The 15,430-nt window shown below is 45.1% G+C and overlaps 1 protein-coding gene across 3 annotated transcripts in view; it reads right to left on the bottom strand.

Annotated features, from left to right (window-relative positions):
• Positions 1-412: 412 nt before the first annotated feature.
• HSD17B3 (hydroxysteroid 17-beta dehydrogenase 3) overlaps positions 413-15,430 on the bottom strand; it is a 143,186-nt gene continuing 128,168 nt past the window's right edge. For 2 of the 3 annotated variants that reach the window (XM_040420305.1, XM_040420303.1), the window contains 5 exons: positions 15,300-15,334; positions 13,471-13,552; positions 10,527-10,592; positions 1,791-1,940; positions 413-534 (listed from right to left, as the gene is read on the bottom strand). In XM_040420305.1, the coding sequence (XP_040276239.1) occupies positions 442-534; positions 1,791-1,940; positions 10,527-10,592; positions 13,471-13,552; positions 15,300-15,334 (426 nt within the window). In that variant the 3' untranslated portion in view covers positions 413-441. Of the gene's footprint in view, positions 535-1,769; positions 1,941-10,526; positions 10,593-13,470; positions 13,553-15,299; positions 15,335-15,430 lie in introns of all 3 variants that reach the window. The other variant, XM_040420304.1, reaches the window with a different exon arrangement.

Genomic DNA, 15,430 nt, shown 5'->3' with positions numbered 1-15,430 from the left:
TAGACATCTAGGGGGTCATTTATTAAGACCGGCATTTTAGTTGCCAGTCTTAATAACCCTGTGCACTGACGGTGGATCCGCTAAAGTTATGACGAAGTGACGGCCTCTACATAACTTCTGCGTATCCACCTCTGGTCTAAATCTAGGCCAAATTCCTTGCTGGCTTAAATTTAGACCATCTTCTATGCCTAAAACAGGAGTAGAAAATGAAAAAATGAAACAGGCCTGCCAGCCTGTCCCTTTCTCCGCCCACACCACGCCCCTTTTTTAGACCTGGCATGAGCGGAGAAAAGTTGCAGATTGCGGCGCAAATAACCTTTGCACCGCAATCTGCTCCAGGAATACACCAAAAATAGGCAAATTTCTGTTAGTAAATGACCCCCCTAGTGCCTATAAGCTAAGTAACCCAGTATTGGCAGCCAGCTGACATTTTTATTTTCTTTACTTTTTCTTAGCATTAATGGTGTTCAGAAAATACTCTTGTACTCTTGTGCTGTGGATCACGCACAGTGGAACTTGGTTTATGATACCTCCCTGAAAGAAAAAAAACAAGAAAATTTATCATGATAATTTTTCAAATTAAAAAAGAAATATCAAAGCTGTATTTGCGATGGTGCTAAAAAGTTTGTGAATTTTCAACTTTTTGTGAAAATTAGATTTAAATACTGGATGTTCTTTGAAGAGACAGGGGTGGGTTTTTGGGGCCTTCATCTATTTAAAAATAAAAAAATATAAATATAGGGGGTCATTTATTATTGCAGATACGGTTGCAAAGGGGATTTGCAGCCAAATCTGCAACTTTTCCCCGTTCACTCCACTTTTCCGAGGTAGTGGAAAAAGGGGGTGTGGTGTGGGTGGGGAAGAGGGAGGGCCGGCCGTCTCATTTACCATTTTCAATATTTCATATCAATAAAGAACATCTTCAGCAACAGATGAGCATATGTAATACTCAACATCCTTATAACGACAATACAGCTTTTGCCCATATTGGAGCTGCCCACTCCACTTCAAAGTCTAACCTAGCATCACTTCAAGTTCCTATAGTCTCAGGCCCCAACAGCAGTTGCTTGGCCCACATGGGAACCTGCACAAGCAGACACAATGGAGATTTATTTTCTTTACAGGTCCCAATAAAGGTCATGGCAGCCCCTGCCCAGAACCTGTGAATATAGGCAAGCTGCAGGAGTGGCTTGTAAGTAGATCTCCATAAGATTATCTCCTGATTGGAGTGGATCGCGTAGGTTAGATTTGGATGGTGGGGTATGGCAGCTATAACTTTTATGGTGTAAAGTATCACTTTTAGGCCTCTTTCACAAAAGCGAGTTTTCCGTCGGGTTGCATTGTTTGTAATAGGTCTGTACATGAGAATTAGTTTTTCATGCATTATGTTTGCATTTTGGAAAAATCGCAGCACGTTCTATATTGTGCTTTTTTCACGCAGCCCTGGCTCTATAGAAGTGAATAGGGCTTGAAAAACAAAAGGCATCCGGATGCAATGCGTTATTAACTAATGGTTAATAGGAGATGTAGATTATTATTCTTCAATTTTTTTTCATGCACGTAAAAAACGCATGCAATCCGGATACAATCCAGAGGGAAGAAACGCACACACTGAACACAATCGCAGAAAAACTGATTGAAATTGAGTGCAAAACCATCAGTTATTCCCTGAACAGATCCTGACACAATCCGTATCGCTCGTGTGAGAGGTCTTAATGGTAACAGATATTTAACTTATAATTCCATAAATTCATGATATCTGGACATACATAGTTCTAGACTGAATTTACCAAAACTGCATGTGCAAGGCAGCCGAATGTCTCGCTCCCGTGTGTAACATGATTTAGCGACTCTCGTACAAAGTCTTCTGAAGATTTTGTTATTAAATTTGCTGACATGTTTTTTGTCATAGGAGTAGAAACACCATATGGAGCAACTGCCTGAGAAGAAGAAGATATAGGAAGGTTAGGCACAGATGAAATGTATATTCATAAATTAATTCAATATTTTGTTATTACAAAATTGTATTATTCATGGATGCAATTAGGGGGCTGCTGTACATATTACACTGCTTCTCAACAGAGGCCTCTCAAGGAAGTTGGAGAATCTGAAGCAAGAAGACAATTAGTCAGGGGCAAAGAGGCTGCTTTGAATCTCTGTTTCTCAGAGAGGCCTCCCCGCCCCCTGATTCAGCATCATCCAGTACCTCTTGATCTTCCCCGCTCCTCTCCAATGTAGCATCACTGAGTTAGGAGGCGAGGACTCAGGACCCAACATAATAAGAAGTAAGAGGCGCTTACAGCATTGCTACATCTATAGGGATGGGGTTTAGAGCTGCAGAGAGACACAAACTCTATTTGGTCTCAATGACTGGACCTCAGCTTATCTTTCACTTTGGTTTGGCAGGGTGAGCGATGCTTGTGTAAATTTATAGTACTAGGTGTAGCTGAGGGACAGGTTCCTGTATGGCCAGGAAGCCCTGTTCAGGAAAAACAACCTGGCTTTCTTTTAGGGACAGTCTACAGTCAGTATTAAAATTCTCCAACCCAACCCTGTATTTTTCACCAGGTTTCCAGTGTTAAAATACTTTAGTAGTCACAGAGTGCAAGTTCTCAGGACACAGCAAAATTTGTAGAAGTTATACATTGGTATACTGGAGTCCGTAGCAGTAATTTGATCTTGTATGACCAAGCTATCCTTTTCAGGTCGAATACCCCACTTACTGGTTGGGACAATCTAGGGAGAGTTTATATATATTTTTTCTTGCCACATTTCCACAGGGTTTTACGTTACAAATTCCAGAAATAGATCGACTTTGTACAAGACTGAACCTTAACATTAACATTTTTCATGAAACATTTTTTCAACGCCAAAAAAACTTTTCTCCTCTTGGTTGGATGGGCTGATTAGCATGTTTATAAAAAAATCTCCTCCCATTTATCAGATGTAGATTTATTTGGCAAGTGGCAACAAGCCATTTTGATCTGCGTGTGCTATAAACCTAATAACCTTGGTCAACCTTGTTGCTGATAGCCTTGCCAGTAGTCCGGCGTACATATTAAAGGGGTTATCCAAGACTTAAAAAAGACCTCAGAGTGGCTGAGCTGTGGTGGGGTTCATAATTAAATAGTCCCCGCTTCTGGGTTCAGGCTCCATTGCTCCCCGTCCATCTGTGCAGCTCCGCCCTGCTGTGGCATCAACATCCTGTTGACCTGTGCCACATGACCACTGCAGCCAATCACTGGACACATAGGTGACCTGTACAGGATGTGATCTAGCGACATGCCGCATGGGTGACAGGTCATCACCGCTGTGGCCAGTGATTGGCTGCAGCAGTCAAGTGGCACTAGTCAACAGGATGTTGATGCTAAACCATCGCTGAGCTGTAGAGACAGCCAGGGAGCAATGGAGCTGGAACCCAGTGGCGGGGACCAGTAACTATGAACCACACCATGGGTTGGCCACTCTCTGAGGTCTTTTTTAAGTCTTGAATAACCCCTTTAATCATAGGGAATCCTCTAATACAGAATTTATGAAACACATTCTAAACATGCCAAGCATATCTCGTGCTGCCTCAACATTGTATATGTATAGAGGCTAGCCATAAGTCCTCTACAATGCCCAGTGGCAAATGGCAGTTTGTCACAGTTATGTCTACGGAGCTGTGTGGGGGCTCATTTTTGTGGGATGATCTGTAGTTTTTATTGATGCAATTTTGGAGTGTGTGAAGTATTTATCCTTTACACGATTCACCATATGGGATAAATATTTTTATATTTTAATAGTTCAGGCATTTTGGGACGCAGCATGTTTTTATTGTTTATTTATTGAAATTTTTCTATTTTTTAAAAACTTTTGGCTTACACTATAGTTTAATAGAACTACAATCTAAGCTCCATTTGCAGTTATCCTATAGAGCCCTGCCACCTGCACCTCCTCAGGGAGACTCAGCGAATCAGAGTGAAGGAACAGGTCCCCCAATTGCTGGCTAGGGCAGCGCTAAAGCCCGCCCATCAGTGCCTGTGACGTCACCAGGCTTCCTGGCAGTCCCATGGAGAGCCTGGTTCGTCACCGGAACGCCTAAAAATGCCTTTGCCCTGCGCGATTTAGCGCAGGGCAAAGGAGAGCATCGGAGCAGCTCAAGTCAGGGGGGCTGCCTGGGTGAAAATGGGGATATGTCTGGGTTCAGCTGTGAACCCGGACAACCCCTTTAACTATATGATGGAAGTTTTTAGAGATGAGCGAAGTATTCAAAAATTTCAATTTCACTGGTTCGCCGAATTTTACAAAAAAATTCTAATTACTTAGTCACGAAGCGCATTTATTTGTAAGTATTGGGTGCAATGACAGGGAACGGCAGTTGCGCATCTCCCCTTCATTGTGCCCCTCGGACAGGGGTGCACCACCAATGAGGCCAGGTGAGGCGATCGCCTGAGGCAGCACCAGTTAGGGGCAAGAGGGGGGCAGCAGAAGGGGCATGGGCAATGAGCGCTTTTATTGTGGCAAAAGGGGTTAGGTTAAGAAATTGGCATGGGGGGGCGCTGTTTCAGTTTTCGCCTCAGGCAGCAGAAAGGCTAGGTGCACCCCTGCCCTCGGATGCCAGCCGCTGCCATCTTGATTGAAGATCTAGTGGTAAATCTCACGTGGCCGGCGTGGTAGAGTCATATGTCACCGTGCACGGGATTTCATGTGAGATCTTCAATCAAGATGGCGGCGGCTTGCTTGTCGCAAGCAAATGGATCAGGTAAGTATGATTTTTTTCCATTTTGGCATGCAGGGAAAATTCGATTCGATACTACGAAGCACGAGGAAATTTGGCTTTGAGGTGAATCGAATTTTCGTGGACTTCAATTCGCTCAAAACTAGAAGTTATTATTAGAAAGAAGGCAATCATTTTCGAGTACTTCACTAGTATTAATTGATTTAGCCATATGAGAAAACATGGGACATTTCTGTGTGGAAACTATAAAAAGTGAAATAGATTGTTAAATCTATGTTATCACTGTTCATGAAGACATCTGACCAAATACTGAGATCTCACCCTATAAAAACATCTATCTAGATTGCCTCCATAACAGTGCCTGCCACAATTTTCTCAATGCTGAGATGGCAATAATGAAATTCTAACAACTCATTTTCAGAGGATCAGTTGTAAAAATAGGACCACCTTCAAGCTTCTTTCACATGTGAGGCTGTTCTCTCGTAGGCTGTCCCAGCATAGAATGTCGGGAATCAGCTGGACGAAAACCATTGCGTGGATTTTCTTCGGGCTGATTCTTGGCATATTTACCAGCTTGAGGCCGGACCTCCAAATATCCTAAGGATAGGTTATCAATGTCAGATTGGTGGGGGTCTGACACCCCCACCAATCAGCTATTTTTAACAGACACTATAGCTGGTAACAAAACAGTGGATGGAGTCAGATACAGAAGACTTTCTCCACTGTGTAGTGGCCATCCCAGAGTACCAAAGCCCCATTGAAGTGAATCAAGTGAGTATGCTCTGGACTTTTTTCTGCATTTCCCAGAAGTAGGCGCACAATGAAACCCGCAACTTTTAACCCATTCCGTCCCTGCACCATACATGTATGGTGGAAGGAGGAGTTTGAAATATGGTGCCTGCTTGCGAGTGCAACGGGTGCCATAGCCGCAGACATTTAACCCTTTAGATGCCATAAAGTGCAGTTCCAGGTCAGGAACTGAGGCAGCAATTGGGGGACCTGTTCCTTCGCTCTGATTCGCTGAGTCTCCCTGAGGAGGTGCAGGTGGCAGGGCTCTATAGGATAACTGCAAATGGAGCTTAGATTGTAGTTCTATTAAACTATAGTGTAAGCCAAAAGAAATCCTTGGGGGAGGGGGCTTAAAAAAAGTTTTAAAAAAATAGAAAAATTTTAATAAATAAACAATAAAAACATGCTGCGTCCCAAAATGCCTGAACTATTAAAATATAAAAATATTTATCCCATATGGTGAATCGTGTAAAGGATAAATACTTCACACACTCCAAAATTGCATCAATAAAAACTACAGATCATCCCACAAAAATGAGCCCCCACACAGCTCCGTACACATAACTGTGACAAACTGCCATTTGCCACTGGGCATTGTAGAGGACTTATGGCTAGCCTCCTGCCCTACGACTATGGCCCCGGGACATATTACCCTTCAAGAACAGAACTATGCCGCATGTCTGGACTGTTCTTAGGACCGAACGCAGTCAGCGGTGTATACTAAAGAATCTATGGAACTGTTTTGGGCAGGAAATTGTGCTTGCGGTCGGTCATAAAGGACTTCCACTAAACTTTTGATCCGCTGGAGGGATTTGTGTGATTTTTGGAAGTGTTTATGTTTGATGTAAGCTGAGTTTAAATATGTAATTTTTATGGAGATGGAATGTATGGTTTTAAAGTTACAGTGTATGTTTAAAAACTGTATTTTTACTGTCTGTGATAGTTATGTTAATCCATAATTATATCCCAGACAGAAGGGAGGATTTTGTGTATTTGGGTGGTGACTCCTCTCCTGTTGTTCTCACATGTGTATTGGTGATCTCCCTTTGTCCTGGGAGATAATTGAATTGCCTTCGGGTGTGTCTCCAGGGCAGAGAGGAGGAAACCATGATGCCTTGTGGGGACCTGCATAAATACGGGCGGGTAGCCCTCAATAAAGAGTTCAGTTGTTCATGTTTTTCTAACCCTTCAAAACACAGCCTTGTCTCGTTATTGGAGGGAATTGCTGTGTCACGCTGGGGATTGCTATGCTCTGCATATTCCCTGGAGGAGAAATCTTTCCCACACGGTTCTGAATGCTGGAGGTTCATTCAGGGTGGAAGGAAGACGGCGCGGCTCCAGTTAAGCTACGGCGGTTGTGGAGTCTGCGGTGGTTGTGGTGTCCAGTGCGGTGCTTGTGGTCCTCGACGCAAGCTAGGAAGCGTCCATTAACGGAAGCGGATCCGTTACATTGGTGGCAGCAGTGGGATGGCTTCCCTAGTGCGAGGAGCAGCATCCTGGGAACACCAAGCAGAGCTGGAGTATTGGTATAGCCACGTACGGTTTGACGCTATGCTGAAGAGGCGGTTTGCTATCTACGGGCCCTACCTAACAGAGGAACTGGTACCGGAAGTGAGGAGAGAACTGGCGGAGTATCTGCAGCAGGAAGCAAAATATAGGGCAGAGATAGCAAAGTATTCCGTCCCTGCGCCCCAGCAAAAACGTGAGTTACAGGGGGCCGAAGGTGTCGTCCTTCCCCCCCAGCGGCAGTGTGTGCCCCAGGGGGCCGAAGGTGTCGTCCTTCCCCCCCAGCGGCAGTGTGTACCCCAGGGGGCCAAAGGTGTCGTCCTTCCCCCCCAGCGGCAGTGTGTACCCCAGGGGGCCAAAGGTGTCGTTCTTCCCCCCCCAGCGGCAGTGTGTACCCCAGGGGGCCAAAGGTGTCGTCCTTCCCCCCCCCAGCGGCAGTGTGTACCCCAGGGGGCCAAAGGTGTTGTCCTTCCCCCCCAGCGGCAGTGTGAACCCCAGGGAGCTGAAGGTGTCGTCCTTCTCCCCCAGCGGCAGTGTGTACCCCAGGGGGCAGAAGGTGTCGTCCTTCCCCCCCAGCGGCAGTGTGTACCCCAGGGGGCCGAAGGTGTCGTCCTTCCCCCCCAGCGGCAGTGGGTACCCCAGGGGGCCGAAGGTGTCGTCCTTCCCCCCCAGCGGCAGTGTGTACCCCAGGGGGCCGAAGGTGCCGTCCTTCCCCCCCAGCGGCAGTGTGAACCCCAGGGAGCTGAAGGTGTCGTCCTTCCCCCCAGCGGCAGTGTGTATTACAGGGAGCTGAAGATGCCCTCCTTCCTCCCCAGCGGCAGTGTGTACCCCAGGGGACCGAAGATGTCGTCCTTCCCCCCCAGCGGCAGTGTAAACCCCAGGGAGCTGAAGGTGTCGTCCTTCCCCCCCAGCGGCAGTGTGTACCCCAGGGGGCCGAAGGTGTCATCCTTTCCCCCCAGTGGCAGTGTGAACCCCAGGGAGCTGAAGGTGTCATCCTTCAACCCCAGCGGCAGTGAGAACCCCAGGGAGCTGAAGGTGTCGTCCTTCCTCCCCAGCGGCAGTGGGTGTTACAGGGAGATAAAGGTGCCCTCCTTCCTCCCCAGCGGCAGTGTGTACCCCAGGGGGCCGAAAGTGTCGTCCTTCCTCCCCAGCGGCAGTGTGTACCCCAGGGAGCTGAAGGTGTCATCCTTCCTCCCCAGCGGCAGCCTGTGTTTCAGGGAGAGGAGCGCAGCACCCTCTCTCCCCAGCGGCAGCTTACCCTAACAAGGGGAGACACCAATCGCCCAGACAGCGCAGATGGGACCGTGGTCTCTGCGCTGGACCTACTGGGATGCTGGACAGCCTGTCCAGATCCCCCACTACCCTCACCAGGACAACAGGAGGACGGGGTAAGTACAAATTCCCCTCCCCATTTAACTCCTAACGTGGCCTCAGGGTTAACAGAGGCGATGTTAACCCCTGCTGACTCCCATGTTCCTCTGGCTACTGAGCCGGACTATGGTCTCAGCACCCCAGCAGAAGAGCTGGCAGCTGGGCAGAGTGCAGTCGGCCTCTGCCCTCCCTCAAGTCCCCACAGCATGTTGCCCCATCACCACAGCAAAATACCCAGGTGCAGTAACTGTTTCTTGTGGGTGGGTCACCCTTGTACCTGTTTGTTGTGGGTGGGCTACTCGGGCATCTGGTTACTGTGGGTTGGTGGATCGACTAACGGAGGCACTGACCGACAGAAGGTCAGGTGCCTGGTTAGTCTTCCCCCCAAAGGGGAGATGTGTGACAAACTGCCATTTGCCACTGGGCATTGTAGAGGACTTATGGCTAGCCTCCTGCCCTACGACTATGGCCCCGGGACATATTACCCTTCAAGAACAGAACTATGCCGCATGTCTGGACTGTTCTTAGGACCGAACGCGGTCAGCGGTGTATACTAAAGAATCTATGGAACTGTTTTGGGCAGGAAATTGTGCTTGCGGTCGGTCATAAAGGACTTCCACTAAACTTTTGATCCGCTGGAGGGATTTGTGTGATTTTTGGAAGTGTTTATGTTTGATGTAAGCTGAGTTTAAATATGTAATTTTTATGGAGATGGAATGTATGGTTTTAAAGTTACAGTGTATGTTTAAAAACTGTATTTTTACTGTCTGTGATAGTTATGTTAATCCATAATTATATCCCAGACAGAAGGGAGGATTTTGTGTATTTGGGTGGTGACTCCTCTCCTGTTGTTCTCACATGTGTATTGGTGATCTCCCTTTGTCCTGGGAGATAATTGAATTGCCTTCGGGTGTGTCTCCAGGGCAGAGAGGAGGAAACCATGATGCATTGTGGGGACCTGCATAAATACGGGCGGGTAGCCCTCAATAAAGAGTTCAGTTGTTCATGTTTTTCTAACCCTTCAAAACGCAGCCTTGTCTCGTTATTGGAGGGAATTGCTGTGTCACGCTGGGGATTGCTATGCTCTGCATATTCCCTGGAGGAGAGATCTTTCCCACACGGTCCTGAATGCTGGAGGTTCATTCAGGGTGGAAGGAAGACGGCGCGGCTCCAGTTAAGCTACGGCGGTTGTGGAGTCTGCCGTGGTTGTGGTGTCCAGTGCAGTGCTTGTGGTCCTCGACGCAAGCTAGGAAGCGTCCATTAACGGAAGCGGATCCGTTACAATAACTATAAAAAAGTATATGGCAATGAAAAGAAAGAAATGTCTTTTTTTCAAAGTTTAAGTTTTTTTTTTGCTTTAAAACACAATAAAAAATATATAAATGTGGTATTGTTGTAATTGTACTGACTCTGAGAATGAAGGGCACAGGTCAGGGAATGCTGTTAAGACAAAACCCTATTCCACCCCATTTGGAATGTTACCGCTTCCCACTACATCATGTGCAATATTAAATGGTGCCATTAGAAAGTACAACTTGTCCCCACAAAAATCAGGCCCTCATATGGCTATATGAATGAAAAAATAGTTATGGCTCAGTTATGAAAATGAAAACTCCTCTGGCACTCAAGAGGTTAAAGGTATAATAGGCAAGAATACATGGGAATAGGCATTATTGTTATCCCTAATCAGCCTTGGAAATTTTAACAGAGGTTAGAGAAATTAGAGTCAGTTCTTGAGGCAGATTAACGAGGCTCTTTTTAATGGCTTTTATGTCAGGAACAAAAATAAGGCATTTATAAGAGAAAAATAGGACAAAAAGAAATGTCACAAGATGCATAATTATGACATAAAAGTATCCCATGGTTTACCTCGATCTGAAGGAAAGCTACAAAAATACAGCATTAACATATTACTTATATACTTTAGAACCAGACCAACACTGTTGCAGCATGGTGGATTTGCCTAGAGAGCCAATGGTCACCCCAAATCTTACAGGTTTAGTGGGTCTAATCTTGCGGAATGCATTCATTGTACAGTACTGCACAGTATGTTGGTGCCATATAACACTATGAAGTCTGACATTTTATACTAATTACATTAGTGTAAACTGTAATTGATGGTTGTCTAATTACACATTACCTGTATAATAATCCCTTTTGATTTGTACTCAGCTTGAAGGGCTTTGGAGAAAGTAGTGACAAACGCCTATCAAAAGAAAGTCCAAAAACAGTTCCACACATTATCGCAAGGCAAATCATAACTATAAAAGAACACACAAAGTGTACCGAATCCTTATTCAAATGATACCACACACAATGCTCCTAACTGTTACAATATTAAGGGGATGTTCCTTATGTTGCCCTTTCTGAGGACAGCGCAGTGTAGTGATAGACACTGATTGACATGTTTTTCTATGCACTTCTCAATAGCATCGGTCCACACACTGCACAGTTTGGCTTTGGTTCTTTCAAATGACTTCATGTTAATATCTAAGTGACAGACCAATGATGCAGACCAAGTATGCAGTACAGTAATGATAAAATGGAGCTGCCCCAACCTGGTGGTGTCCATAGAAGCAGCTCATCCTGGTGAGAGGCGCTAATCAGTACAACTTCAGTAGAACAAGTCTTTTACCAGTGTAACACCCATGTTCATTGAATTTGGCTGGGTCTTTGGTATTTCCTTTTAAGTATGGTTTGAAGTGTGGTTACAATGGCCCACAAAGTGCCATTGTATGTTGAAAGTATTGTAAAGTGAGGTCATGGTAACCTAAGAAACCACTTGTTTGGGTAACATGTCACATATAAAATGGAGAAATGGAAGAAGGGTCCTACAAATAAGGTTGAATTGAAGTAAGGAATCAGATTTTCTAGAGGCCAGAGAGGAGAGTGGTTAGAATGAGCATCCAGAGGAGCTGTCTTTTTCTTCATTGACCTGGGCACTGTGTAATGCTTGATTTCCCCTGCAGTGGTACTACAAGGAAATTGAAGGTTCACTGCCAGGTTTCCTCACAGATATTGGCTAGGGCAGCTTATTGTCAAAGTCCACTTAAAGGGTTTCTGTTATGAGAAATAACGTTATGTATCTGGCTGACATGAGCGATGTGCTAATGTCAGCAGTACATAACAGTATAAATTATAACTCCCTACCGCCGTTCCCTCAAAATAAAGACTTTTATAATATGCTGAGCCTCTAGGTGCGAGTGGGGCGTTGCTGCAGCACCTAGAGGCTCCGTCTTCTCACCCTTTGGCACGCCCCTGTCCAGTTGATTGACGTCCTAGTTCTCCTCTGTGCCCGTAAAATCCCGCGCGTGCGCCATCCCGTTTAGTATTCGGCGCAGGCGCAGTGAGTGAAGTCGGCAGCAGGAGAGCGTCCTTCACTCACTGCGCCTGCGCCGAATACTAAACGGGATGGCGCACGCACGGGATTTTACGGGCACAGAAGAGAACTAGGACGTCAATCAACTGGACATGGGCGTGCCAAAGGGGGAGAAGACGGAGCCTCTAGGTGCTGCAGCAACGCCCCAGTAGCACCTAGAGGCTCATTAGCATATTATAAAAGTCTTTATTTTGAGGGAACGGCGGCAGGCAGGGAGTTATAAATCATACAGTTATGTTCTGCTGACATTAGCACATCGCTAATGTCAGCCAGATACATAACGATTTTTCTGATGACAGAAGCCCTTTAAGGGCATGACAGGACAAGCTCATATTTTAAAGAGGCTCTGTCACCTGGTGCAAGCATACCCTACTTGGCATATAGCCAGGTAGGGCTGATAACGCTGACAAAAAGCATACCTTTCATTTTTTTTCTATTACGTCTGGTTTGGCAGGAAAATAAACTTTTACAAATATGCTAATGAGCAAAAGGAGCACTCGGAGGCGGACTTATGCCTTCCGAGCACTGCTTCTGCAACGCCCATATAATTATACTGCCGCCCTTATTGTAATAATCACGCCCCCATCTATGATGGCGCGTGCGCTCTAGACTTTTCACGTTCCCCTTGGCTAGCGTATTCCTCTAGTGCGCACATGCCGTATTAGATGCGAGTGCGCAGGCGCGGGATCTCAGTACTTGTCCGGTGGGTCTAGCGCTGTCAGTCAAAGGGATTGGGGGCGTGATTATTAGGATTATTAGAATAAGGGCGGAAGTATAATAACATTTGCGTTGCAGAAGCAGTGCTTGGAAGGCACAAGCCCACCTCCGAGTGCTCCTTTTGCTCATTAGCATATTAGTAAAAGTTGATTTTCCTGCCAAACCGGACCTAATAGAAGAAGAAAGGTATGCTTTTTGTCAGCGTTATCAGCCCTACTTGGCTATATGCCAAGTAGGGTATCCTTGCACCAGGTGACAGAGCCTCTTTAAATCTCTTATAGATGGGCTAGGAAATATGCACATTGGGAGCTGGTGAAAAATGGACACAGAGGGCAAAAATGTATTGGACTGCCTTGAGAGCAGAGTGGCACTACAATCATAAGCCCGTGTTTCTTGCGCCATTCTGTTAGGTATGTGTGGGAAAGGAAGGAAAGGAACCACAACTATACTTTCCATGATGGCATTATCTACTACCAAGGCCCTAGTCCAACAAAAACAAATGAGTCTGCAAATGGAATGCATTTCCATGTTCTCCATGTTTTGACTAAAGTTGGAGTTACATGGCTCAATTATCGGGAATGAACATTCCTATGAACGCTCCTCGCAGATAATCTACCCGTCTAAAGGTGCTGCAGGTCACCCAATGAATGAGCAAAACATCCGATCATCGGGTGAAATGATCTGAGGTGCGGACAACACAATCATCGTTCGTGGGCAGCAGATTGTGTGTTCTAAACAGCATTCTGCTCTCCAGGAGCAATGGTTTTGTACGGGGACGAGCGATAGCAGCAGCGATCGCTCGTCCTCATACTGTGGAAATGCAGCGCTTCACCTCCACTTAACGAGCAGTTGATTGTCAGAAAGGTAAGCTTCCTTCCCAAAATCCGGCTTCTCCTCGCAACATCTCACTGCACCTTAAAGACAATGCAAGCAATTACCAAAAAAACTGTTCATTATCTAATGTGTTGAATACTCCAAATTCACTTACTTTAGAAGCACAATAGATAGTATAGAGTGGGCAAGGAAAGCTACCAATAGCAGAGGAGATATTCAAAATAAGACCCTTTCTCCTAAAAATGAAGAACAAATAATAGTGATATATTATTCTCATTGTAACAAATATCTAAGATAAGACAGTTTATACTTTTCTGCAAATAGTTATATTACATTAACCCCTCAAGGATCAGGCCATTTTAGGATTACACAAAATTTTGGATTTTATATCTCAGAATTTTGGAACCATATATATTTTTTTATATTTATTTTGGATCTAATAACATATATATATATATATTTACTTCGATCCAGATTTCAGGGAAAATTAGATACGCTCTAAAGCCAAATTTTCTCGTGCTTTGTGGTTAAAAATCTATTTTTCCTGAAATATCAGCAAAAAAACAAAACATACTCCCCTCATCCATTTGCTTGCGGAGAGGCTATCGCATCTTAACTGAAGAAACAGCGCAAAATCTTGCGTGGATGACATTTGACGTCAGCACATCACCATGTTGGCAGGGCATGGTGACTTCATCAGTGATGATGTCACCGCACGCGACCAGCGTGATGATGTCCTCATGTCACCTCGCAAGATTTTGTGTGGTTTATTTAATCAAGGTGACCGCGAAAGCCTCTCCGCGAGCAAATGGATAAGGTGAGTATGTTTATTTTTTTATCCTGATTAGCCCCTGAAAGGCCTCCAATTTAGCATCAGATGCTGCAATCAGCGATGAACATGGCATCTGCTGGGTTCAGTGATGGGGGGGATCGGCACAATCGCCTCATCATTGTGCCCGCTACTTAGAAAGGAATGTGATTTGTGATAAAGTTATTCGTAATGAATCAAATTTATTTGTGAAATTCGGTGAAGCAGCCGAATCAAATTTTTCATAACTTTGCTCATCACTAGTAGGAGTATGTACATGTTAGTGGCTAATTTTTAATTTCATTTTGGAGGACAAGCAAAACAAAAACACTATTCTGCCATAAGCCCTAGATATTATGTCAGCAGGGCTGGCCCTCACAGTTAGGCCTCCTGCACACAAACGTGTGCTCCCCGTGGTCCTGTTGTGGCCCTCAAATTATGGGCCGCAATGCACGAACACTGTCCGTGGGGCAGCCACATCGGATCGCGGACCCATTCACTTTAATGGGTCCACAATCCGGCCGTTCCGCAAAAAGATAGGACATGTTCTATCTTTTTGCGGAACGGAAGTACGGGACGAAACCCCACGGAAGCACTCCGTAGTGCTCCAGTAGGGTTCCGTTCCATGGATCCATTCCGCACCATTCCGCATCTCCGGATATGCGGACCCATTGAAATGAATAGGTCCGTATCTGTGATGCGGAATGCACACGGAACGGCACCCGTGTATTGCGGATCCGCAAATGGGGTCCGCAATACGGCAACGGGGCGCACATGTTCGTGTGCAGGAGGCCTTAAAAGGTGCACCCTGCTGCCAGGGTTATCTGAAAGGGTTATCTGCTTTCTTTGAAGCTGGCCATTGTCTTATGAATGTAATATATACTTTAACAAGACAAAAAAGATGTCCAAAATAATAATAGCAACACAATAATCGTCATAAAAATACAACTAATACCGTAATAATCTTATTATTATTATTATTATTACAGAGTCACTGTGTTTTAGGGAACTGCTGCTAATACTGGACTTTGATAATTTTCTTCTTTCAAATCAGAAGTAAAAATCGTAAACTATTTTCCTGGTCATCATTACTATAATTCTCTACCCTATACATATGATATATACTATATTTTACTAAAATGTAGTAGGAAATGTGACACTGTCATAGGGTTTACCTTTGCTCCATCTGCTTTAATACTAGTCTTGTCATCTAAATAAAAAGAAATAACAGTGAGTTATATATAATGTGTGTATGTGTGTGTTTGTGTATACACACAATTCAACTAATAAACTCTTGTAACGGATC

This window comes from Bufo bufo, chromosome 2 (assembly GCF_905171765.1).
Source record: "Bufo bufo chromosome 2, aBufBuf1.1, whole genome shotgun sequence".
Lineage (NCBI taxonomy): Eukaryota > Metazoa > Chordata > Amphibia > Anura > Bufonidae > Bufo > Bufo bufo.
The sequence above is the reverse complement of the archived record's forward strand: the minus strand, read 5'-3'. Positions and strand labels throughout refer to the sequence as shown.